General features: G+C 40.5%; 3 protein-coding genes across 4 annotated transcripts in view; 2 read left to right on the top strand and 1 right to left on the bottom strand.

The window, feature by feature from the left end:
* The window catches only part of ano8b (anoctamin 8b), a 32787-nt gene extending 19109 nt beyond the window's left edge, over positions 1–13678 (top strand). The window contains 15 exon segments of the mRNA XM_026345730.1: positions 377–515; positions 598–694; positions 854–970; positions 1125–1252; positions 1340–1501; positions 1606–1769; positions 2474–2558; positions 4195–4442; positions 4829–4988; positions 5173–5394; positions 5396–5575; positions 6022–6213; positions 6461–6592; positions 7378–7488; positions 7817–13678. Coding sequence (XP_026201515.1) covers positions 377–515; positions 598–694; positions 854–970; positions 1125–1252; positions 1340–1501; positions 1606–1769; positions 2474–2558; positions 4195–4442; positions 4829–4988; positions 5173–5394; positions 5396–5575; positions 6022–6213; positions 6461–6592; positions 7378–7488; positions 7817–8554 — 2875 coding nt within the window. The 3' untranslated portion in view covers positions 8555–13678.
* Positions 11829–15526, bottom strand: dda1 (DET1 and DDB1 associated 1). 2 transcript variants are annotated; one of them, XM_026345710.1, is made up of 6 exons: positions 15186–15526; positions 14553–14633; positions 14347–14398; positions 14022–14083; positions 13731–13873; positions 11829–13692 (listed from the first exon to the last, which is right to left on the bottom strand). In XM_026345710.1, exons 1-5 carry the CDS (start codon positions 15192–15194, stop codon positions 13769–13771), a joined length of 309 nt encoding a protein of 102 aa, XP_026201495.1. In that variant the 5' UTR covers positions 15195–15526; the 3' UTR covers positions 11829–13692; positions 13731–13768. The 2 variants fall into 2 exon arrangements, with proteins under 2 accessions (XP_026201495.1, XP_026201494.1); XM_026345709.1 differs by having other exon boundaries at positions 11829–13873.
* Positions 15527–17404: 1878 nt separating this feature from the next.
* abhd8b (abhydrolase domain containing 8b) lies at positions 17405–24694 on the top strand. Its single transcript, XM_026345197.1, has 6 exons — positions 17405–17532; positions 21723–22075; positions 22130–22529; positions 22989–23159; positions 23598–23814; positions 24001–24694. The coding sequence occupies exons 2-6, from the start codon at positions 21733–21735 to the stop codon at positions 24235–24237; spliced, it is 1368 nt and encodes a 455-aa protein (XP_026200982.1). The 5' UTR covers positions 17405–17532; positions 21723–21732; the 3' UTR covers positions 24238–24694.
* Positions 24695–25935: the final 1241 nt, after the last annotated feature.

Raw genomic sequence — 25935 nt, 5'->3', positions numbered from 1 at the left:
AAAACAAACCAGATACACTGCAGTAATTTAGCAGTAATACATTGCTAAAACGATTATTCTGAGTAGTTGCCTAATGATATCAACATAAAGCTTTTAGGTATCCTCCCAGTGATGGAGCAAGGTTATTAAATGTTAGAAGCAGTTCAGTTTCTTCATGAACAGCAGCCCCAGTAGACCGGAATGCTTTGCAACTAAAAGAGGTGACCTGAGTAAAGGGAATTGGTTAGAAAAATAGATGCAACAACTACAGTCTGTTAGAAATAATGATGGGATGTGCAGGCAAACACTTACTGAAGTAGAAGTTTTCAAGAAGGGGGCGAGGTGAAGCACAAACAAACACTGAACATGACAGTAAATGTTTTTCTTTGTGCTGCAGTCTGTTGAGAGGTGCTGAGGAGATGGGACTGAGGAAATCAGTGAAGCCTGAGTTTGGAGGAGGAACAAGGAGCTTCTCTTGTGAGGAGGACTACATCTACGAGAACATTGAGAGCGAGTTGTGCTTCTTCACCTCACAGGTCAGTGTCACATACATGCACACACATACAGGTGAACATGCTGTCAAGGCCTTACCTGACTCTCTCACCTGACTTGTTGTAGGAGAGACAGAGCATCATTAAATACTGGCTGGACAATCTACGTGCCAAACACGGGGAGGTGCTTCATAACATCAACTTTCTTGAGGGCCAGCCAATCAGTAAGCTGCTTCCTTTATCTGTATAGTATTACAAGGTGCTTGATGATGTTTGTATAAGTTAAACAGAAGGAAGTCTCCTGACAAGCTTTGGAAATGATCCCTCACATGACAATGTAATGGATCTCATGTGTCAACTGCTCGTATATCAACTCTCCTCAGTCCCGGAGCTGAGTGCACGAGGTGTGATCCAGCAGGTGTTTCCTCTCCACGAGCAGAGGATCCTCAGTCAGCTCATGAAGTCATGGGTTCAAGCAGTTTGTGAGAAACAGCCCTTAGGTCAGTATAGCCGAACAAAGCCCGACCACATAAAGTACACGGTTTAAATGACATACTTTTTATCCACAGCATTTCCATGTGCGATAGTTTTTACATTCTGTTCTTGAACATTGTGCGATGTTGCTTTTAAATCATTCTTCAATGGCGTCTACAGATGACATTTGTGACTACTTTGGGGTGAAAATTGCCATGTATTTTGCCTGGCTGGGATTTTACACCACTTCGATGTTATATCCTGCTGTAATCGGCTTCGTGCTGTGGATGCTCACAGAGTCAGATCAGGTGAGGACGGGAGCTGTTACATCCTAAATCAACTTAAATTACCATCACACACATCATAATTCTGCGTGCGTTTTTGGGGTGTTTCAGACGAGCCGTGACATCTGCTGTGTGGTGTTTGCTCTGTTCAATGTGGTGTGGGCCACCCTGTTTCTGGAGCGGTGGAAGAGGAGGGGGGCTGAGCTGGCGTACAAGTGGGGAACACTGGACACACCTGCTGAATCCCTGGAGGAACCACGGCCTCAGTTCCGGGTGAGAGAAACTAAATCTCATATTCCCTCCATCCATCTTTTTCTCTCCTCCTCTCCTCCAGGTTTATTTCTTGTTTTTTATTTCCTCTCTTTCTCTGTTGGCAGGGAGTGAAGCGCTGCAGTCCCATAACAGGATGTGAGGAATTCTACTATCCTCCATGGCGAAGGCGTGTTTTCAGGTGGCTGGTCAGCCTGCCCATCTGTATCCTCTGTCTCTGCTTTGTCTTCCTGGTCATGCTCATCTGCTTTGAGCTGCAGGTCAGCCAGCTGTCAGCATCTGTTTTTCCTTTTTATTTGTGCAGTTCAGATTTCTTTTAAGGTGAGATGTAATGATGCAGCAAGCCTGTTAAATGTTCAACCTCTTTATTGGCTGCTTATTGGTGATAGGCATAACAGGAATGCTTAGTTCTGCATATGCAACCTTCTGGTTTTAGTATGAACAAACCTGATTGAATCCGGAATTTTAATGGGATCAAGAATGCTCGGCTAGCCCGTTCATCCCAATGATGCACTATCACTGACGCATGTGACGGGTTGTAGGAAAATTGCCTGCTGGTAAAATGTAAGATGCATTTCAACCAAATCCAAAGTACATTAAATTAGGCTGGATTTATACATTGAATACCTTGATGGTAAGATCTTAAATAGTCATTCATATTTATTTCAGGGTGAGTGGTTGTTTTGGGGTGATGATGTTCAAGAAATTATAGCCTCCGAGGCTATGAGAAAAATCATCATCAAAAGTTCTTTGAGTGGCATTTATATACTCAATCCTGCACATTTTATCTATAATGACCTGCATGCTTCTCTTACAGTTTCACTGTGTTTACTACCTTTTTTACTTGATTCTACTCAGTGAAGAGGTTTTGATGTTTTACGTAATCAATTAAGTCATCTTCCATCCTTAAATGCTGCTACATATGGCGACATACCACAATCGGTATTAGGAGTGATGCTGTCGTATACTGCAAAGGTCCGGGTCAAAGTACCTCAATCTTCGTCACAAGACGCTTGTGGTCTCTGTTCCCTGGTTCTCCAGGGTTTTATTCAGGTCCAAAGTATGACCCCCGCTGATCCTCTGCCTAGTTTAAAGATCCATTCTGACCACCTTCCTTTGCATGCTGCATTTTGATCACGCGATGAACTGGCAACTTGCTTTTTAAAAAAAAATACTTTGATTTGTCTTTTGTGTCTGGTGAAAGCTTCCAAATCCAAATTTAAAGATTGTTTCATGCAAACATGTGCAATAGCTGTCAGAATATAATGTCTGAATAAGTGTTTTCATTTCTGACTGAACAGGTAACCCCAATCTTTATTCAAATCACTTTATGTTTTGAATCCAATGTGGATGTTTTCACTGGTCTTTTCCTTCCGTGCGGTTTTGGTGAATTGTTTTTGGTTCAACTTTCTCACCCCTCATATGCCAGTTTCTCATTCTGTATGCCAGTTTCTGTCTCACTCTCAGCCAGAGTGCCAGCTCATTGAGCTTGTCATAATCTGTTAACATCACCTTACTTTGTAGTTCTCCCATGTCTGAGTACCAACCGGTACAACTCAGCTTCTACAAATATTTGTCATAATAAATTTACTTTGCAGTAAGTCACTCTATCCATTTACCGTAGATTTGCATTGCCACGGAAAATGAAAACAACCTTGACAAATATAAGTAGACATGACTTTTCGATTATTTGTAGTTAAATTTTGTAATGTAGCCAATAAATAGAAACAAATTGCTGCCTCACAAATAGGACAAACCTGGCTAAAACATGCAAAAACACTGGTGTGCTGCTTTAAGCGTCTGAAATGAAAACCATCTGGTGCTGTCATCTTGATTCTGCCAGTGTCTGATTCTGTGTCTGATGGTGTGCTGCCTGTTCCAGTAGGTAGCTGTGGGAGAACAGTATCTTCTTTTACTCATCTGGTTCAATCTGTGAATTTGAAGATTTACGTACTAATCATCTTGTAGTATTACAGGATCATTCTAATTTGTTACAACTTGGGCTCTGTTTTGTAATTTGGACCAGTGTTTGGATTTAATTTTGGAGATCTAAAAGCAACATTGACACAACAAAGCTTCATAAAGCTGCTAGACAGTCACATTGGTTGAAATATGACCAGTTTTATCACAATAGCTTTGCCCTGTCAGACCTTTCTTTTGTGATATTGCTCTGTAACTAGATCTCAACAGTTTTTACACTACGTTTTTAATATTTATTAAGTAGACCCATGTAATAAACTGGAACTGTCCTTTAACTCGAGCATATTGTTATTCCTACTGCAAGGCACATCCACAGTGAATTAGATGGAGGGTAATACAGTGGCTTTGATGCTCTCTGTTGGTTCCTTCAAAAGCACTTCCTCTTCAGTGCACTTCTGAATACATCACGATCAGTGACGAATGATTTTTTTAATGCACTGGTATGATTCTCTAGTAATTTTGGGCCTTATGTGATTTGCTTGCTTATAATGTGCATACACGATTGTGTTTTGATTTGTTCAGTGAGGGTGTATCCTACTGCTCTCTCTCATTACGTCATATCTTCTGTCCTGATGCTCTCTGTCCATCTTTATCTGTCCCCTTGCTGGAGTTTTCGAGGGAAGCGTTTTTTTAAAATGATAATCTAATGATTAGTTGCATGGTATGTTGTTTGGAAACTAATTTATTGTGATGTATTGTATTTATGTCCTTGCCAGATGCTGGCCACTTTGCTCATCATGCGCCAGTTCCTTCAAAATGTGAAGGAGGTGTTACAGCCTTACCTGTATGAGCGCCACAAGCTGGGAGATCTTACACTGCGAGCTGTGTGGGACCTGCTGCTCTCAGTGCTGCTAAAATATGCCCGACTGGCAGCTGGAAAGGCCCAGGCGTCTCCCACTGACCAGACCATGCCAGGACCTGGACTTAGGGACACTAAGTCTGGGGCGGGGCAGTCGGAAAGAAGGTCAAAGTCATTTAAATGCTTATTCAATTATTAGATGGCTCTACACTAAATGTACATACACAGTAGAGTTGCAAGTATTCATGCTGGAATATAAAAATGTGGCATGCATTAAAGAAAGAAGACATTTTCACATACGATCAGTTGTGAAAAATCACATTTGTGTGTTTGCAGTTGCCATTTACACCAACTCTCCAAGTATTACTCACTACAAACAGAGCCACTGAGGTTCAAATAAAAAGACACTTTATCTGCCTTTGTCATTGTTTGTGCACGGCACGTGATTCATGCAAGTCAGAGACTGAGTAAATATACCACCAGGACACCGCTGTGAGCTGTTAACACACGCATTTTGTCTGACGTCTGCTGGTCTCTTCAAATTCTCTCAGGGAAAAGAAGTGTTTGAATGGGGGATGCGGGGTGCCTGACGAAGAGGAGGGAGGTGCGAGGGATGAAGCTGACAGCGGGAGGTTCAGTGAAGGAGAGACAGAGGAGGAAAGTCTGATTGACTGTGGTTTGAAGCTAAGGAAAGTCAGCTTCATTGAGAAGGTACATTTCTGTCTAATAACATACATTTGCGTGTTAATCTTCTTATACTCGAGCACTTTGATCAATTGTCCAGAAAACTGCTTTGCAAATATTCTGTCGTAATAGTATAGTGACAGTATTGCTATGAGAAGCAATAGTATTAATAGTATTATTTGGTATTGCTGGTTTGTATTGTTGCTGTTAGGTGGACAAAAGAGCAGCCTGCAGTGGGCCCCCCATGGACAACAGTTTCCTCGAGGAGGGGAGCCCCACTATGGTGGAAAAAGGAATGGACCCTGCTTCAGTGTTTGAAATGTGCGACGACGACGATGATAACGGCATTCATGATGTGAAGGAGTCAGGTGGGGGAGGGACAGGTGCAGCTGAGGGAATTAATGCTGCTGCTGGTGCCGCTGCTGCAAGCCAGCGCTGCTCCGCTACCTGCTGGATCCGAGAGCAGCACGTCACTGCGACACAGAAAAAGGGGCAGGAGTGCGGAGAGACCTGAGCCTAAAGTGAAAAGGGAATCATGGATGGATCCACCTGAAGACAGAGAGAGCACCACGCTCACTCAGGCTGAGATGGAGAGCTGCATGCAGACTTATTCTGTAAGGACTGTATACTAAACCTAAACTGTAAACTGTTTCCTCCATCGTGGTTTTCACTTACAGGATACTGTAACAGTAACTGTGTACTGATGAAGAGATGTGGCATGTGCAAACTCAGGAAACAATGTTGATTGGCCTATTAAGCCCAAGTTTAGTCAAAACACTCTCAAACACATACATTCATACAGGTAACTAACTAAAACATCAGCTCAGACATTTAGGAAACCTGATCTCTCATTTCTCACTACTTCTGTAGCATGCACACAAGCTAAAAAGCTAGCTGCAACCTTGCACTACAGTAAACAAACTACCATATGTGTGTGGCACATATGCCATCTGACATTTTGCAGTGACTTTGACAGCAACAGCTGGAGGGATGCAATCTTGTGTTATTCTGTACTTACTCAGTAGAGTTATGCTGCAATGATCCATTCTGTCCTTCTCAGGACACCTTCCAGGACTACCAAGAGATGTTTGTCCAGTTTGGCTACGTGGTGCTCTTCTCTTCAGCCTTCCCTCTGGCTGCCATGTGTGCTCTAATCAACAACATCATTGAGATTCGCAGTGATGCCTTTAAGCTTTGCACTGGTCTGCAGAGGCCCTTTGGAGTTAGAGTGGAGAGCATCGGCCAGTGGCAGGTAAAAGTTTACATGAGCTCTTGATTGAATTCATAGTCACACCAAATGATTGATTAAAAGTATTGTAGTGATACTGCCATACGCTGTCTAAATCTAAAAATGTGCCTTAAAAGTATGTAACACTGGCACAACATTTATCATTGACCTGAAATAAGCAATAAGCAAATTATTCTCATGTTCCCAGAAAAACATAAAGCCATTATTAATAAACAGAGTAGCTGAATGCAGTTATGTTTCTCTCCCTCAGACTGCAATGGAAGCCATGGGCCTGATTGCCATCATAGTGAACTGTTACCTGATTGGTCAGTGTGGTCAGCTACAGCGTCTCTTCCCGTGGCTCAGCCCTGAAATGGCCATCATCTCTATCGTCATCCTCGAGGTAACACAACTCATTCCAAGTCAGTCTGAATTGCTTAGAGCAGTGCTTTTTTTTCCTCTGGGCAGCAGCGATATTATCTTCACCTGTATGACCCAACAGAAATGTATGCTAACCAGAAACTGTGCCTGATATCTAGGCTGCAAAAAACATTAGCTACTGTATGTTTTTCTGTAACTGCAAAAACTTGATTAACCAACAGTGAGAAATGTGTAATCACAGAACATAAAGTATCGTCTTCATCTTGTCATCTAAGATATTTTAGAAAATATCTATAGAGTGATTTATTGTGTTATATACATATCACATATTTTACTTCTGGGCTCACTAAAATTGACACACTCACTGACAAAAAGTGTCCTGCAACATATTTCATTTTATGCAACTGACAGAAAGAAACACAAAATTGATGATGTTAAAAGTGATAAGAAATGTGAATTATATGACATGCCAGTATTTAGAAAAAATAGACAAAAGAATTGGAGTTCTTTTCATGTTTGTCTTACTACTAGTAACATATTTAGATACTGGTTCTTGCTGCACTGCACTCTGTGGCTTTCTATATTCGGAAAAAGGTAAACAGCCTGCAGCACTGTCTTGGCCTGATAAAGAAGTCAGGCCTATCAGAAAGAGAATTTCACAGTCCAAATGTTGTGTAAGAATTTGTTCTAGTAAGATATCCAAAAACAGTATTGTGAAGCATTGCGTTCTTTTTCTGATTGGTGTTGTAGTTTCTTTCTCTCTGCCTCTCTCTTCCATCTCTTTACCTGTCTGTCTGCTGTCTGCAGCACTTTGCCATTCTCCTGAAGTACATCATCCATGTGGCCATTCCTGACATTCCTACGTGGGTCAGAGAGGAGATGGCAAAACTGGATTATCAGCGCAGGGAGGCGTTTAAGGTAAATTCTGCTATAATGTAAGAAAAGTTGCAAGAGACATAAAGTTCTGCTACAAACACAGTTTACTGCTGCACTGCAGCTCTCTTTTTGGTAGCTTTCTTAAACTGCTAGTTTTACACTTCTGGTGATATTTTTACTACTTTTGAGAAACTCAATTTATAGAACATAGAAAGGCGATTTAGCTGTAGTGGACTCCGCAGTAATAATGCAGTGTTCTTACTGTAGTAAGGGATTTGTTAGCCAGTTTGCACTGCAGTATTGTAATGGTTACCTGGGTTAGTGCTGATTCTTGTAAATACATTGTGAGAATGTTTCCCTTTCTCTGCAGAAGCATGAGCGGCAGGCGCAGCAGCATTACCAACAGCTGCAGAGGAGGAAGAGGGAGGAGGAGGAGAGACAGAGGCAGGCAGAGCATATGGCCCGCAGGGAAAGAGAACGGGATGAGAGCAAGGGCGACTCCTCTGGGGATCACCACCATGATAAAAGTCATAGCAGCAAATCCAGGCCCGGGACCGGAGGGGGTGGGGGCGGGGGATCGGACAAACCCAAGAGACCCAGCTCTCTGTTGGCCAACAATAACGTGATGAAGCTGAAACAGATCATCCCGCTGCAGAGTAAGTTCTCCTCGAGTGGAGCCCGCTCCCCTCAGTCACCCACCGGCAGTGAGCCAAAGCTGCCCGGGTTCCTGAGCTTCAAATTCCTTAAGTCACCTGAAAATAAGAAGGAAGGTGCTGCAGTGTCTGCAGCTGCCGCTCCAGCAACGAGCACCACAGCGACAGCATCATCATCTTCATCATCAGGTAGCAGCTCTCAGGAGCGTTCTCAGTCACCCAGCAAAGCCTTCAATCCTGGGAAACTGTTTAACTTTGGGAAATCTGAGGGGGGGGCATGTGTGAATGGGGCTCCGCTGCCCAGATCCGGGGAAGGATCGTCCTCACAGACATCAGAAAGACAACCATCCAGATCTGACTTGAACGGCGTTCCGGACGAAATCCCCTCGCCTGGAGGGGAAGGCTCCGAGAACGGGCATTCAACAGACTTGGACCCGCCCGGTTCTAAAGTCTAGTAGCTCTAGAGAGAACTCATCTTTGGTTACATCTCAACTGAACAAGTGATGTGTTTACTGTGGTAAAAGGCCTGACCTACCCTCTGTGCTGTCACAGGCCATGTGTAGAAGTAGGAAGGAAAAGATGAAACTGATGAGGGGCGACCGTTGCTTTGGTTAGTTTTTCTGCTGACAGACAAAAAACAGGCTTTAAAAGAAAAGACGGATGCCCTCGTATGACATGGCCGAATAAAAACACACACGCAAACACACAAATCCTTCTTTGTCTGCAATACATAAAGAAATGCATGAGCTGCGTTTCTAATATTTTTAAGCCTTTAAAGCAGAAGAGCTGTGTTTCTTGATTTCTTCTAGTCAGAAATTGTAAGCATCTTGTTGGACTCCCCCTGGGCGGAAACAGCCTATTGTGGAGGGGAAAAAAATAAAAACATATACAGTGGTATGACAGGATCACAGATTGTACATCTAATAACTACTGACAGTGTTTTTTTAGCTGTCACAACACAAGTGATCATTAGATATGTCTCATTTTTAACTGTGGGGAAGTCTTGGGCCCTTCACTTTTATATTTAAGTAGTAAATTGGAAAAGCAATATCAGTCAGTGTTTTAATTATTCCTATGAATCATGACACAAACTCTCCCTCTAACAAGCATCCCTGATATATCACCAGCTTTATTTTCAAAGCAGAGGTGATGACTTAGCTTTGTACGCAGATTTGTTTGAAAAAAACAGGGGTTTAACAAGTCGATTTGTGATTGACAAGTATTTTTCTCATTAGAGTACATGGATGAGACACACACATAAAGAAAAAAGATTAAAAAATAAATAGGGGAAGTAGACAAAGGTGATCTTCAGAAAGTGGAGCATGGAAGCCTGTTGAGCGCTGCTCTCCATACAAGCCCACGGAGCGCCTTGTAAACACAGATGGTGCTCCATTCCACACTCGAACCAGACTTGGCAAACAAGAGTAGAGTTAAAGAAAAAACATTTGCACTAAATCCTGACGCCCTGCATAGAAACGTATCTCTCTCTGTAGGAGAAAGGGCCGACACCAGCCTGCCTCATAACATTATGCAAAAGCTAGGTTGTTTGATTTCCTCCTGTCTTTCACACAGCAAATGCTATCTTCTCATCTGTCCCTGCTCTCTGGGATTTTCCTTAAGATGAAGCTTTGTTTTTTCAGTGGTGGCTCTTATTTATGTTGAGCTCCAGATTTGTTTTATATGCACCATTTGCTGATAATGGAAATTTCCTTTTTTTAACCAAAGTGGTATTTTTTGGATGATGCTGTTTATCCAAGATGTATATTCTGTTAACCATGTACTTGATCACTGTTAATGGTAAAAAAAAAAAAAGTATGTTTTAAAGTAAGCAAACTCATCTCCTTCCATTAATCGGTATTTCACTTCTGCAAGGTCTCCAGAAGGTGGTGCCAGAATTTATCTACATAGGACAATGTGTTGTTTAACCATGTTTGAAATCACATAACATCAGTGGCCAGTCATTAGTATACAGCAGGGGCAGTGAAAATAAGAGTGTGTGGCTCTGGTTTAAGAGCACATTGAAAGAGAAATGCATGATGGGATCATTATATAAAGTAAACACTGAGAAAAGTTTCAGAGGCCATCACACTGTAGATTGAGAGACAGAAACCATTAACTATGCATTTTCACACCATCACCTGTGGCAAGGATTTTGGCAATAACACCGAGTTGTAGTAGACCTGCATGTAACACGAGAAGTCTAAACTAACTTCACTACCCGTAGCACCATTTCCTACTGCATTATCCCCAGCCTGACTATGCATCTTTTTTTGTCCCCTCAGTTTTCAGCATTGGCGAAAATTGATGCTTCACAAAAAGCTCCCTTCTATCTCATATTTATTGTGACAAATCTTTTCTGACATCCAAAATAATAACAATATCTACGTTTGTCTACTGCTTTGTGTTTACGAAATCTCTCGTCTGTAGGGTGATGACGTACAGCTTGAAACATACCTTTATATTTTACTCCTGTTTTCATGTGTCTGTAACCATGCTACAATAAGTATAGTCCACTTTTCAGTAACACGCTTGAAGAAAATACACACATGTACTTCTGCAGACAGGCAAAAACATATTACTGACATTAAATGCAATAATGGTATAGGCAGGACATCGATTTGTGTCAATTAACAGTATGTTTGTTTTTATATTTGGAAGTCGTTCATTATTCATGTTAAATGATAAGTGCAAGGCTAAGAGAAAAGTAATATCCCAGTGTCTTTATTCTCACAGGCTGGCCAAGCGTCACAGTGGAACAGCAGCATAATGGAGATAAAGATTTTCCAGCACCACTGAGCATAGTCTCATCAAAACCTTTATTCTTGCAGCATTTGGATTTCAGTGATGAATGATGCCATGATGCAATAGTGTTTGTGTATCATTTGTTTAGAAGTTTGTGTAGAAAGGAAAAGTCAGTGTCCTGCTGAGGTGTCCAAAATGAGAAGGCAGAGAGAAGGGCATTCAAAGCTGGCACCCAGCACATCGCAGCAAAGCTTAGATCACACCTCCATGTACGTATGTAGTTCCTCTTTATTCAGGGAAATTTAACATCTTCATAGAATAGAAATCAGTTGCAAAAACCAACGTACCGCTTGTTTCATCCTCAACTTTTGCATATTGCTATTATGAGGGTCTTTAAATAAGCATTAATTGATGTAAAGTAACAAATCTTTAACAGTTTTGTGTTTTGGTTGAAAACTTCATCCCATGCCAGAGACAGCACCGTCACTGTTTTCTTGGGCCAAGCATGTCCTTCCCATACGGGCAGCAGCTCAGACAACTGGGAGTCACTGGCCGCTTCTTCACTTTTAAAGCAGCGGTTCTTTTAACAGAATGGGCTTATCTATGCTTTGTCTCAGAAATCAGTGGGAAAGGACTGTGTGAATTTAGTATATGTGTTGCCTTCTGGGATTTAAAAGTGGATGTGAACGGGTGACATTCTCACCACAGCTACATTAAAACCTGACCCTAACCTCAGAGTTTAAGATAAGACATCTTAATGGAAGCCTCACTTACTGAACATCATATGCTCTTCCAACGTACCACTGTACAAAAAAAAAAAAAGATCTTTTAAAGAAAAATATTGGGAAATGGGACTATTTATTTCTGTTAATTTATTTTGTCATATTTTTGTAAGACCTAAAAAATAGTTAATAAAACTATTTCAAATGCATTTTTGTGTTCTGTGGATTTTCCAAATCATATATTTAAAGTATCACATGACAAAAATCCAGTTTTGATCCAGTTTTATTTCAGCAAAGCTAAAAAGAACAGATCTGATCTAACACGAGATGGGGCAAGGCTTAGGGTGTCATAGAACAGTCTATCTGAGCAGAAGCATAACGTGGTTTTACGCTTCGAAAACAGGGTAGTTACACTGTAGGTAGGAAGATGACTGACCACACTGTCAACCCACACTGCAGCATCAACTCATGAAAGGATGGGGGGGAGAGGCTTTTATGTTACTCTGCTGGGCAGTGATAACATTTAAAAAAAGCTTTATTCAGTATTGTACAGTATGTGACACCAATACAAACTTAATCTCGCGAACAAGGCAGGGTGGCGACTGCACTTTGTTGTGCATGCTAATTGTGCATTCTATGGCTGCAAATATAACACTCCTTTAAACCCTGTGCTCATCTAAGCCAGCTCTCAGACAACTATCCAGGGCTGTCACAGACAGGGTGAAAAGTTCTGGTATCCGGGCCCTGAGCTGGGGTCCGAACCATGGTGACAAGTTGTAAGGCCTCTAGGCTAACACCATACTCCATACTGTACCATCGTCACATGGATAACAATACGAAACCAACACCTCTTAACTTTTATTATTGTTTCAGGAATATAATACCCAGTCATGAAAACACTAATATACAAGGCAAGATATTATCCACTGTGCATGAGGCTGGTCTCTTTACTTTCACAAGGGCCGCTCTCTATTGTATCCATGGGCATGAATTATTTTACAAAATGGCAGAGATACAAAGATACTCCACTGGATAGACAGGTATTGGTAGTTATTTATACACAACGCAATATATTCTTTTCTCCCTTTTCCAAACATTACTGGAGATATTTTTCTTCAGTCTGTGCTGTTACCAAGTTGTGCAACTGAAATTTTCTAATACAATTGACATTTCACATCTAGGTTTAACTTTATCCTTCATATCTTCTACATTCTTTGATGAAAGAACAGCATAAGCCCAAAGCTAATCCCACCATTCTTTATGACGTCCTCTGAAAAGAAAAGCATTGCTAGATGTAAATTTTGTCTCAAAAACACAATATTTGTCCTATGAGCACAAGTTCCAGAATAAAATTAGGATATGCATACTTTATTCACCATAAACACACAACTAAGGGGAAGAGTTGCTTCTACTTTGTGCTGTTCTTCACAGTGCATTCTTGGTTCTATTGACTCAAACAGTGTGGAGAAATGTTGCAATGCCCCCATGTGGCTGCAGAGTGGGCAGTGAAACTGAGAGGGTGGGCACTGTGGCTGGCAGGAAGCTCATTGCCATACATAAACATTAATAGTTATAATAAAATTAAAACAGTAACAGAATTATTTCTTAGCACAAATCATGACAGGCTCTCCGGGTGACAGAAGGCTACACAAGTCATGTACCAGTTATGAGACCGATTTTAAGGGTAGTGTCTGACTTTCTCTGTCCAGTCAATCTCTGATCGTAAGTCTACTCTTTTTCAACTATTCACTCACTTCACACATACAATACAACACACAATACACACTCACTCACACACAGCTCAGCATGCATACAAACATACACGTGCACACACAGGGCATAGCCAACATAAAGAAAAGTCAGTCTGAAGTTTCCTCCCTGGTCATGTCTCTGTTATTTCAGCATCAGTGACTAATGCTGACTTTAGATCGTTTCTGCTTGCATCATTTTCATACAAAGAATCTTTACATGATAAATGGCTGCAGTATTGGTGAGAATTTCCCTAATTCTCCGAGGCTTAATTTTGTGCCAGGCATCCTGCCATTGTACACAATACACAGAACTCTTTATTCAGGTGGGATTATCCTTTTGTTTTGTTTGTTTATACTGGCTATATCCCGTGTATGAAAACACACACACACACACACACACACACACACACACACACACACACACACACACACACACACACACACACACACACATTTATGAGTCCTCATTCATCTCTTGGCTATCTGTCCTGGCGATCTTCCTTGGGGGTGCTGGGCTGTCGCCCTCACCTTGTTCCTGTTCCCTTTTCTTTGCTGCATTCTGTATGACACAAAATAACAGCAGTGAGTAGATCCAACTGTTTTTATCCAAACTTTTTATATGGCTCATAATGAACCCGGACCGAATAAAAAAGACTGCTACCAAAGAAATTAAGTTACAGTTACTCCCAAGAAACACAGATGCTCACCTTTTTGTCCCACTGCTGATGAAGGTAACGCAGAAGGATGTTGGTTTTTTCTGTTACAATAACTATAGAGTAAACACACCCAGAATATTACACACAAATTGTGAGTAAAGCTGATTAATTTAAGCTTGTCTCCAGAAAATGATGTGAGTTAAGTTATGGCCTATATGCATATTATTAAAGCACATCAGTGATACAATACAACAATTGATTACTGTTTAGAGCAAACAGGAATCAAATTTACATAATATATTTATATAAATATAAAACCATAATGTATGGTTTACAACTATTCTCACTAGTTTAAGTTAGTGAGTTTGGTACTTACTCTGTTCAGAGGGATATTCGCGAGTTGGAAGGTACACAGAAGGCCTTCGATTCTGTAAAATAACACAAGAACATTACAAATTACACTTCATTTCAACGTGATCTGACATATGTATGAGCAAGAATTAAAAGACTACAAATAAACTTGTATTGAACATTGAATCAATGGCACGTGTCAGAAAACAAATATAATGATGGGCTACTTACAGATGCTTTACACACAGAGTCTGCATGAAATCTGCTGAAGTTGCTCTTATTGTAGACTGGTAGTCCTTTCAAGAAATCAGCCTGTGAGAAGGGTGTGAGGTGATCAGTGAGTCTGGTTTAAGGACTATCTGACTCTATAGGCTGCAGGTAACATGTCGTCTATGTGCCCTCCACTAATATTCTACTCCGTGCAACAGACTGTTATTGACCTGTGTTTTATTTTTTCATAACAACAGTCCAAATCATAAGATGATATATATGTCTGCAGATGACTGTGGGCACAGGATAACAGTATTACTGTGCTGGGCGTTCCCTCATCTTAGTAACCCATACACACCAACAGGCCTGTTGCTCCCGCAGTAACCTTCCGGCTGGAGGCGATGATACTAGATATACTATAAAGCAAGAGTTTCTAAATTACCAACTCATTGCTGACCGGCTCAGAACACTAAACGATACCGGCTTAGTCTTGGTAAACAAATACCAACACCGGTGGAGCAAGTGTGGCTAGCAGCTAACGCTAACTGGAACCCATAGCTAGTTAGCCCGCTAACTCTTAACATATGTCTCTGAAAACTGTAGCTAGTGCAGCTTGAGCCAGCATCACACGCGTGGTGTATATGAAAAATGTACCTTCTCCATGATACTGGTAGAAATCTCCAACGTCGAAACGCTGACTTTTCGACGTGTCTCGGTGTCTGTGCTGCTCGAGATGGCAGGCAGTGTGACGATTAGCCGCGCTAGCTAACTGGCTAGTTAACCGAGACTGCTGTACTATGTCACCCTCTGGGCAGAGACGGCAGGGACCTTCACACACACGTTGTTAATTCCATGCTATATCCCACTGTACCCGAAAAAGCAACACTACACTAGGAAACTATAACGCAAATTGTCATTGCATGAGTAAGCAAAGGTAGTTGCACAGGAGTTCTGCTAGCATGATGGCTGGGTGGTAGCGATGCGCCGTTGGCCCCGCCCCGTAAACGCCCATTGGCGTAGCCCTGCTCCCACGTGGTAGCATAAGGCCCGCAGAGCCAATCGTTAAGCAGGACATTAGCCCCTCCCTTATACGTTGACAAGGCAACCTGGGCTCCACATGATGAGCTGCATTATAAAAACATCAGCAGCTCCTGATCCTGCAACATGAAAAGTATGTCAGTGCATGGCTTCCCAGCATCTTTATCCTTACACAGTGAAGTCAGTGGGTTCGTTAGCAAGATATCCTATAATTTGTTCTCAATTTAATTTGATACCATAAAGATATATCAATATATTTGTAACTGGGTGTGGATGTTTACAGTGTAGTATTAACGATGCTCTGACTAATCTAAAGTTTCATATTCTTTAAACCAGACAACAAATGTGGATGGGCTGACTTGAAAAAAGGCACAGAGACATTGTTGCAGTTTTAAGTTTGATTTTTCACTAAAATATTTATAACTGCAACACCGTCTCTGTCCTGTTTCGAGGCTCCATGAAGCCCAGCCAGGACCTAGTCTAGAAGCAGCACATAGCAGTGTAGCATTATCATTATCAGAGCGTGATTTTAGGCTAATCAAATGACAAATTCCAAGTTTGCCTTAAAAAATCACCTTCAGAAACTGCTCTTATTTCATGTTCCTTGATGCCTAGATGCAATATATGCTGTTTGCAGCTATGTCATGGTACAAAACAACTATTGTTAGCATCAATATATCACTGGTAATCTGAAGATACTTTTGCATCAACTTTAATTTTCTCCAGCTGCTGGGAGACCTAAATGATGCAGTAAATTGCTTAGTGGACTTACTGGGTCTTGTCTGTGGTCTTTCTTCACCTCACTGGCACCTGCCTCCTTCATCTTTTTAGGAATAGTTACCTAGCAACAACAACCATGGCAACATCACCAGCTCCTGATGATGCTATAGAAAGGAATGCTGATGATGAGTTTCTGCAGAAACTTTCTCCATAGTCACCTGAGGAGATTTGTTTAAAACATCGTAAAATTCAATATAATTAAAATAATAAAAAGGGGGAGACATATTTCTGTCTTTGCTTCTAATTTTGCATGCTTAAAATTCAGTAAAACCCAAATAAATATAAAGAAATCAAATCCAGAAACATTAAAAGCGTAACTAAAAAAGCACAACCGTTACAATATTTGGTATAAAGGCCTTACAGTATATTGACTTACCTTAGCAATCTCCTCAGTCTGGTCATGATCATAATGTAATAGGTTTTATGACCACACTTACACACTGTGTTGTATAAATATTTCTGGTATCCATAGATTTACAGACTTGCAAAATGGACACAGCATCCACACAAAATGTTTTCAAATGTGTAAGCTGTTTGACTTTATTAAGTCAAATGGATATCCTCCAAAGTTAGTCTTGTAGCATGACATTCCCAGCCTGCCTATTTTTATATCACAAAGGCTGCAACTTTGGAAGATCCACGTTTAATAAGACACGTGGATCTGCCTGTATAGGTTGTTTCAGTGAAAGCAGTTCAGAAGTTGCTCTTTTCTTTTTAGCCATTATAAACAGAAGGAATGATTAAATAAAGTAGGGCCTCTTTCATAAATCCACCTGACTGCTGCTTTAAGTCAACTAAACACGATCTGCTGCTTGTCTCACGTCACACAGCAGCAGGGGGCAGCTCTTCCCATCCACAAACTGAAACCAGGTTATATTGGTTCATTTGATGAATCAAACACTCTGACGACCGCTGGAGCTTCGCTGCGTCTCCGTGTGCTGTCACCGATATTCCGACATAGATCTATAAGAGAACTGGATCAATCAACCTCCTCATCATCACAAACCCACTGTCGGTAGCCTGAGACCGGCCGCCGCCATGTGGAGACAACCTGCAGGACAGAAGACAGATAAATTAGATTATTGGATTGACTGCAACAGATTACAGCTCTCCTACTTTCTCGATGCTTCATAAGAAAACCACATCAATCTGACCATATTCCAATCAGCTGTTGTACATAAAGGTAGGCACTATAAATTATTTCAAGTATTTTTTATTTTATTAATTATAGTTTTTAATAGTAAAGCTATGAAATTACACAGTAGACATGAGGTATAGGTCGCAGCTTACATGGCGCTGCTGTCAACCAGGACAGACTTGTTATATGGTGGCTATATCTAGAGTAAAATAATAACAATTTACTTTGTTTGACAGCAATATAAACTATATGGGAAAATATTCTGGTACTTTCCTCATTTGCTGCGTCAGACGACAGTGTGTGGCCTATTCAAGTCGCTTTATTGTCATTAATGAATAGATGGGGCCATGAGCTTCACTCAAAATCCATGCAAAAAACGTTTTTATCAACTAAACTAAACTAACAGCGAGTTGGCTTTAGAGACCTGATGTGTTTTCTTAAATAGTTATTTCTCCTTTTTGCTAAGTGGTGGTGTTATGTATGTAAGTGTGTAAGTGTTTGTATTTCTGGTGATGGACAGTATACGTTTGAATAATCCATTCAAGTCTGCACAGCAACTTCTCAAATGGCTCAAAATATGTTTATTTTTGAATAACTTCCATTTTAGAGAGCATGCTCCACAAACTCTTCCTAGAAAATGCAGATTTCTCCTAAAACTGTGGAGATCACATGCAGTATTTTATAAGAAAACAGTTTTATTTTTTTTCTGTCTTTATACAAACCAATATCCAGAGAGCTATTATTTACACTCATTAAAATTGGAATAAATTCTTCTATGCAGCATCTTTGTCCATGCAGAAGTTAAGTAACATGTATCTTACAGGTAAATAGACCTTTTACTGTGGAACTAGCAAACAAGTGCACACACATGTTCAGTGACACATAGTGCTGCAAGCCGGGTCTATCAACGGTGAACCTGCAGTACTGTAGTTGTTTTTAATCTCTAAGAGTGTCTCTGCTTATTTCTGGGCATAGTTCCCACTGTGACTGTGTCCACCATACGTGAATCATTATATAACAGCCTCCTGCCACCACTGACTGCAAGGCGAATCAAACGTAATAATGATGCCTGGTTGCTTTATACTTAGAGATACTGCATGTTAAAATACACATATAGGTGTATATTTCACCTAATTGAATCAGTTACTATATAATAGTCAATATTTCAGGTAATACCAATCCTTTAACTGCCTACTGTCTGAAGATGAATCTTGCCATTTGCTATCCAGCAACCACAAGAAATCTAACATTATTTCTGCTCCTGCTTGTTAAATAATACATGCAGACTGAATTAAAAGGAGACTGTGCTGAAATATTACTATATGACAATTAATGGCAAGACAGAATCTTAATATAATCTCTGCAAATCACAAAGTCTGTTTTCAGATTGATTCTTACGTTTGAAATTGATTATAATTTATAGTGCTGTAATTGATGAATGGATTGAAGGGTCAGAGTTTTAGGGGTAGACACGAGTTGGATTGGTTTAGACCACATTGAACTCTCAGTGATTTCCAAATAGCCTATGGGTTGCAAGTAAAACTGTTGCTGCAGTGTCACTGTTTTCATTGAAAGAGGAGACTGACAGATTGTGTAGTGTGGACTTAGAGAGACAGTGAGTGTAATCTCCTTTAGCAGGAGGGGAGCAACAGGAAGGTACAGTAGGATAATGCCACCAGCAAAGAGACTTGCAGACCCTGCGTGACTGCTCTGCTGTTGCCATGGCTGGTACCTGACAACCCACCACATACTGTATTGTGTGTAAGCCATGCAATATACATAGTTTAATTAATTGTTTGGATTTTAACTTCCCTAATCAGGAGCTGTACATGAAGATCGTGTCTCAAGAAGAAGCCAATTTGTTATTGGGGATTGTTAAAAGATGCTTACTGCTTCTCTTGCAGATTTAGACATTTCACATTTCTTCACACTTCCATGACTAAGATCAGCTAGATGAGTGTGTGAGAATGCCCTTTATAAGAATCAAAGTAATGATCTGTTCCTATTTTATTATTTAATATGATTTACAAAATATTAATCTCTGTAATCATCACTGGTCCATACTGGTAAAAAGCACCACAACTACAGTATTGCTACCGGTTGTTTTGACTGACGGTGCGACAGTGTGTGCCGCTGAAGCATGATCACATGGCGAACAGCTTTAACTCAAAGAGCTATTACTGTCCTGCTCTATTAATACACTCAACAGCCACACTGAGGGAAGTTGTTGCTCAGTTACATATGACAAAAAGTCACAAGGTTTTGTGTTGTAATTACAGTGCCTAAAAGTATTCAGCCCCTTGGATGTTTCATCCTTTTATGGACAGTATAAATTAATCATGGTCTAAAAAAATGTGGTGACTGAATACTGAATTTTCTGAAAAATACCTCATTAATGTCAAAGTGAAAACAGGTTTCTACAAGGTAATGACAATTAAATAAAAAATATATAAGGTGAAAACAGTGTTTGCATTAATATTTACTCCCTACAGGTCAGTATTTATTAGCTGCACCTTTGGCTGCAATCACATCATGGAGTCTGTGTGCATAGGTCTCAATTAGCCTTGCACACGTGGACACTGGAATTTTATGCCATTCCTTTTTTGCAAAACTGCTCAAGCTCTCTCAGGTTGCACGGGGATCCGGTGTGAACAGCCCTTTTCAAGTCCATCCACAAATTCTCTGTTGGATTGAGGTCTGAGCTTTGACTCGGCCACTCCAAAACATTCACTTTGTTGTTGGTAAAACATTTCTGTGTAGCTTTCCTTGTATGCTTCAGGTCATTGTCTTGCTGGAAAACAAATCTTCTCCCAAGCCGTCTTGCTGACTGAATAAGATTGTCCTCCAGGATTGTCCTGTATTTTGCTGTATTCATCTTACCATCTACCTTAACAAGCCTTACAGGGCCAGCTGCCAAGAAGCACCCCCGCAGCATGATGCTGCCACCACCGTATTTTACAGGGGGGATGGTGTGTTCGTGGTGATATGCAGTGTTTGGTTTGTGCCAAACATAGCTTCTTGTCTGATGGACAAAAAGCACCATTTTAGTCTCATTAGACCAAAGAACCCGTTTTCCTGGACCACAGAGTCTTTCACGTGCCTATTAGTGAACTCAATCCGTGATTTAACATGAGTTAACCTGGGCAACAGTTGTTGTATGTACAGTCTTTCCTATCTCATTTGCTGTAGCTTGTAACACCCTCAGAGTAGTCATCGTTGTCTTAGTGGCCTCTCTCACTAGTTTCCTTCTTGCACGGTCACTCAGTTTGTGTGGACAGCCAGTTCTAGGCAGATTTAGACATGTGCCATATTCCTTCCATTTCTTGATGATGTATTTCACTGAATTCTAGGGGATGTTCAGTGCCTTGGAGATTTTTTTTATATCCATCCCCTGACTTTTCAGTGACCTGTTCTCTGAGTTTCTGGGAGTGTTCTTTTGCCTTCATGGTGTAATACTGAATAACCGGTGACTGGACCTTCCAGACACAAGTGTCTTTATACTGCAATCACTTGAGACGCATTCACTGCACTTAGGTGATCCCCATTTCACTAACTGTGGGACTACTAGCACTCAATATCTGGACCTCTGTTGGATTAGGTCAGTGTGATTTCTCATTTCATTTTTTAAATTTGTAGAAACCTATTTTAACTTTGACATTAATGAGATATTTTTCCGAAATTATTTTGTCAAAATTGCCAACTTTTACTGACCATAAATCAAAGGATGAAACATTCAAAGGGGAGAACACTTTTTATAGGCACTGTAGTTGCCAGATTATAAAAGCATGAGAAGTTGTATATCTATGTGAATTTATATATATATATATATATATATATATATATATATATATATATATATATATATATATATATATATATATATATATATATATTTTAAAGTGAATGTGAGGCTGATGCTTATACTGGTATTTTACAGTAAGGCTATTGTGATATTGATATTGTATGACACTTAAAATAATATATAACACTTAAAAATGAACTTTTAGCCTTTATCATTATTATATTTCTAGATTTGTAATAAACCAGTATTGTTTAATAGCAATAGCTTGGAGGTTCCAATAGACCTGATCAGTTGAGGAGATGGAACATGATTCTGTGTAAAGCTTTGGTTAACATGGTTCTTCATACAATTGAAGTTCCCTTGGTTTCCTGTGGCCTTGATTTATTCCTGTTTGTGCTGATCTGTGTGTTTCTATACATATATTGTTCTCCAGCCTGGCTGCCATGCTGACCGGCTTTATGGAAGGTCTACTCTGCTGCCTGACCTCAAAGTCGACCAACATCGTGGTTCCTATAGAAACCTCAGAAGCTGCTGATGGCTATGAGTTTGTGGAAGTGAAACCTGGTCGTGTCCTGCGGGTCCGACATATCATCCCTGACCGATCCGTGGTGGAGGAACCCACTGGGCAAGGTGGGCCTGTCAGCTGCAAACGAAAGATCACAGTATATCGCAGTGGACAGCTGTTCATTGAGAACTTGGGTGACAGAGCGAGTGCAGAGCTGAAACACTGCCAGAACGGAGATACAGAACCAAACAGCACCGTGGAGGTTGAACTGACAGACTGTGGTAACTCCTCACCACCCGTCGCCATCCCTGAGGGAAGGTCAGACTCTGTCACAGCTGAAAACAACGGTGCATCTGACACAGAAGCAGGAGGAGAGGCACCTGCTGCTGGACAGACTGACGAGCCCCAGCGACCCAGGAAGCGCAGGCGAAAGCCAAAACGTACTGTGGTTATTGACTGTGAAAGAAAGATCTCAGCCTGTAAAGGGACACATCCAGATGTGGCTCTGTTCTTCATCCATGGAGTCGGGGGGTCACTGGACATTTGGGGAAGTCAGGTGGACTTCTTTTCCAGGCTGGGCTATGAAGTCATCGCTCCGGACCTGGCAGGTCATGGAGCCAGCTCAGCACCACAGATATCTGCAGCATACACCTTCTATGCCTTGGCTGAGGATATAAGACTAATCTTCAAGAGATATGCACGCAAGAGGAATATTCTCATAGGACATTCGTACGGGTAAATTTAAGCTCACAACATTCAGAAATTCTGCTTACAATAAAACATTGCTCAATGTCAATAAAGCTGAATTACAGGAATACAGGATGTTAAATTACAGGATTCAATATCTTTTGATTTTGTACAGTTAGTAAAAATAATATCACTACCAATAACTGAGGCTCTGCTAGACTTTTTCATTTTTAAGCAATTTAACATTGCATAAAATAATTTAACACATTAACTGATTATGAAATCATTTTTATTTACATTTGTTCTTCTTTAGTGATATTACAGCTTCAGCTTTTTCCAATTTTGTTAAAGCACTACTATTTTTTCCTATAAACACCTATATGCTGTACAAGATATTTCCCAATTCATTTTTCTCAAAATGCCAGGATTCTCCCTCTCAGCCACAGAATAAACAGCATGATTACCTTATTTCTTCAGGTCTATCCTGTAACTGTTCTACTTCCCTAGTGTGTCCTTCTGTACGTTCCTGGCCCATGAGTATCCAGACCAGATCCACAAGATGGTGATGATCAACGGAGGTGGTCCCACCGCTCTGGAGCCCAGCCTCTGCTCCATATTCAACCTGCCCACCTGTGTGCTTCACTGCCTTTCACCACTGCTGGCCTGGAGCTTTCTTAAGTAAGCCAGAGTGCAGCAGGACGGTAAAAGAGACACAGTTTTTGTTTTGTTTGACCTCTGAATTAAAGTTTCTTATGCTATTGATGAAAATAAACTCACTAACCTGTACAACTTCTGTCTTATAAAATGCTACATATTGAATATTTAAAGCTGCAGCAGGTAACTTTGATGGATTAACATTTATGCAGAAGTAGTAAAAATAAATAACTGCATTTGGTGGACCAAAAAAAAAGAGCATGGATGGCATGAAAAGCATACTTCAAAACAGTGGCCTTCAGAGTAAAATATTAAAATATAAAGATCAACTGTTCCAACTGAGATACCCAGACATCTGAGTTACTAGTCAGTGAAAAGCGTAAATCTGTCTTAATGTGTAACTGTCTACTTTATATTTGTTGCACTCACCTCATTTGTAATTCTCTGCTCTCTCCCCTACAGGGCTGGCTTCGCTCGGCAGGGTGCCAAGGAGAAGCAGCTGCTGAAAGAGAACAACGCCTTCAACGTGTCATCTTTTGTGCTGCGCGCCATGATGAGCGGGCAGTACTGGCCTGAGGGGGATGAGGTTTACCATGCTGAGCTCACAGTGCCCACGCTGCTCATTCATGGCATGCATGACAAGTTTGTTCCTGTTGAAGAAGACCAACGCATGGCAGAGGTAAAGGAACTTTTGATTGACATTGAGATTTTTCTTAATTTTAAGATAGTTGTATTTAGGGAAACAGTCTCTCTCCCTTCTTAAAATCAGTTTACAATTTACTTGTTTACTTTTATTTTATATTATGAATCAGCAAAATGCTGACAACTATCATATTTATTTTTATGTTTTGAACTTTTTTGTCAGATCCTCCTGATGGCATTCCTGAAGGTCCTGGAAGACGGCAGTCACATGATCATGATGGAGTGTCCCGAAGCTGTCAACACACTCCTGCATGAGTTTCTCCTGTGGGAGCCCACCACCCCTCCACCACCAAAGAAAGAGTCCAGAACACGTCCAGAGACAGCCAAAGCCCAAACCGACAACACCAAAGGTACGTCTGAGCCCACCCAGGCCCGGCCCGAAACAGCCAGGAACACATAATCAAGCTGGAGTCTAGAGGAGGAGCCGGAAAGCATAAGATGACAGAAGAATAAAACTTCCAGTGGATGGCTGTGTCCTCAAGAATTGAGTAGGAGCTGTTCAACCTTGTAATGAGCCAGTTTATCTGAAATGGCGCAGCTCAAGTTTAGGCGTGAGGTGGGAACGCAATGCAGGGAGTTGAAGTCTGATTCCAGCTATGTCAAGTGGACAGCTCAGAGACAAAGAGGAAAAGGAGCTGCAATAAGGAGACAAATATGGTCCACTGCTCCGCTTACAGCTCCATGTTCAGGAGCAGAGATGTTGTAGTTGTGGCTTGAAGAAGAATAAACGATGGAAAAAGGAACACACAGCCATGAGGGTTAGGGTGAAAACGATTTCCCAATCACCTGCCACACAGACAGGGACATTTTTGAAAGGATTACACTTGAATAATTGGCATTGACATTTGCCATTCCTAAAATGTGGAAAATCAGAGCAGTTGACTGGTATGAAACATGCTACTGTTCAACTGCGAGTTGCGATCCTCTGTGTTAAGCAACAGCAGAGACTGAAACCAGCTAATCAGTTAATACATATAGTCATGTATTAACCTTCTGTACCTTTAATATCAAATTGTGACTTAGCTAGCTGTGAAATATCTCTTTGTTATCAGAGCTGGATATTTCTGTAGCACCTGATGATGAATGATTAAATGTTTAAAACAAAATCATCTTCAGACAAATGGACATTTATTAAACAACATTGTATATTTGCTGTTTTGGCCTTTTTAACACATAGAAATGAACCAGAAAATAATTTTCACTTCAAGTTTACAAGAGAGGGAGTATCCTCACCTCCTACTCTCTGTAGTTGCTGGATTTTTAAGTAGCTGTTCTTGTAGAAATGGTGTTTTGTGGGTTACTGCATTGTGAAAAATTGGGAATGACATTACAAAGTACATTTGCTGCGTACAAATTCAGGGAAATGGGCGAATAGTCAGCGGCGTCCTAAAATTAACAATAGTTATGGGTGAGTAATGAACCATAACTTCATGTTGACTAAATGGGCCAAAGATTTAGCACAAATCACATGAATATAGCATATATAGTGATGTTAATGTAATAAAAAAGAAAGCTGCATTGAAAGAAAGCACTTACTTTACTAGTATACTAGTATTTGAAACCATCCCAACTTTGTGTTACAGATTGTCTGCACTAAAAAACTAATTTTTCAGTTGATAATAATTGATTTTTCTGCAAAACTATGCTAAACTGCAATGGTCCGTTTACTTGAGAAGTAAGTGAATCTTTAATATATTAGTATTAATATGGATTTTGACACATCTCTATAATAAATATTGTTCAATTGCACATGAGAGCCAAGAGTTATGATGAGGATAAGGGTTCGGATGCAGTGCATCGACAGTGTCAGTGCATCAAAAAAACTGCACTGAGGTTTATTGATAGAGGTTATTTTTCTAGGTTTACATGTAACATCACTCAGAAGTCAGCCAGCTTAGGATTCTGCAATAGGTCATTTTATTTATAACTTCCACGAACCTTCTCTGAATCTCTTAACAGAGAAAATGCAGATGCTGGGTTTGTAGGATGAAATAGTTTTCTTTCAATTGACAGTGACTGTTTTTTATATTTATATATAGAATACTTTTATACATTGTAGTTTGATTTGTGATCAATATTTACAGATAAGAAGAAACTA

Source organism: Anabas testudineus, chromosome 4 (assembly GCF_900324465.2).
Source record: "Anabas testudineus chromosome 4, fAnaTes1.2, whole genome shotgun sequence".
Taxonomy (NCBI): Eukaryota; Metazoa; Chordata; class Actinopteri; order Anabantiformes; family Anabantidae; genus Anabas; species Anabas testudineus.
Note: the sequence above shows the minus strand (reverse complement) of the source record. Positions and strands in the feature narration are given on the sequence as shown.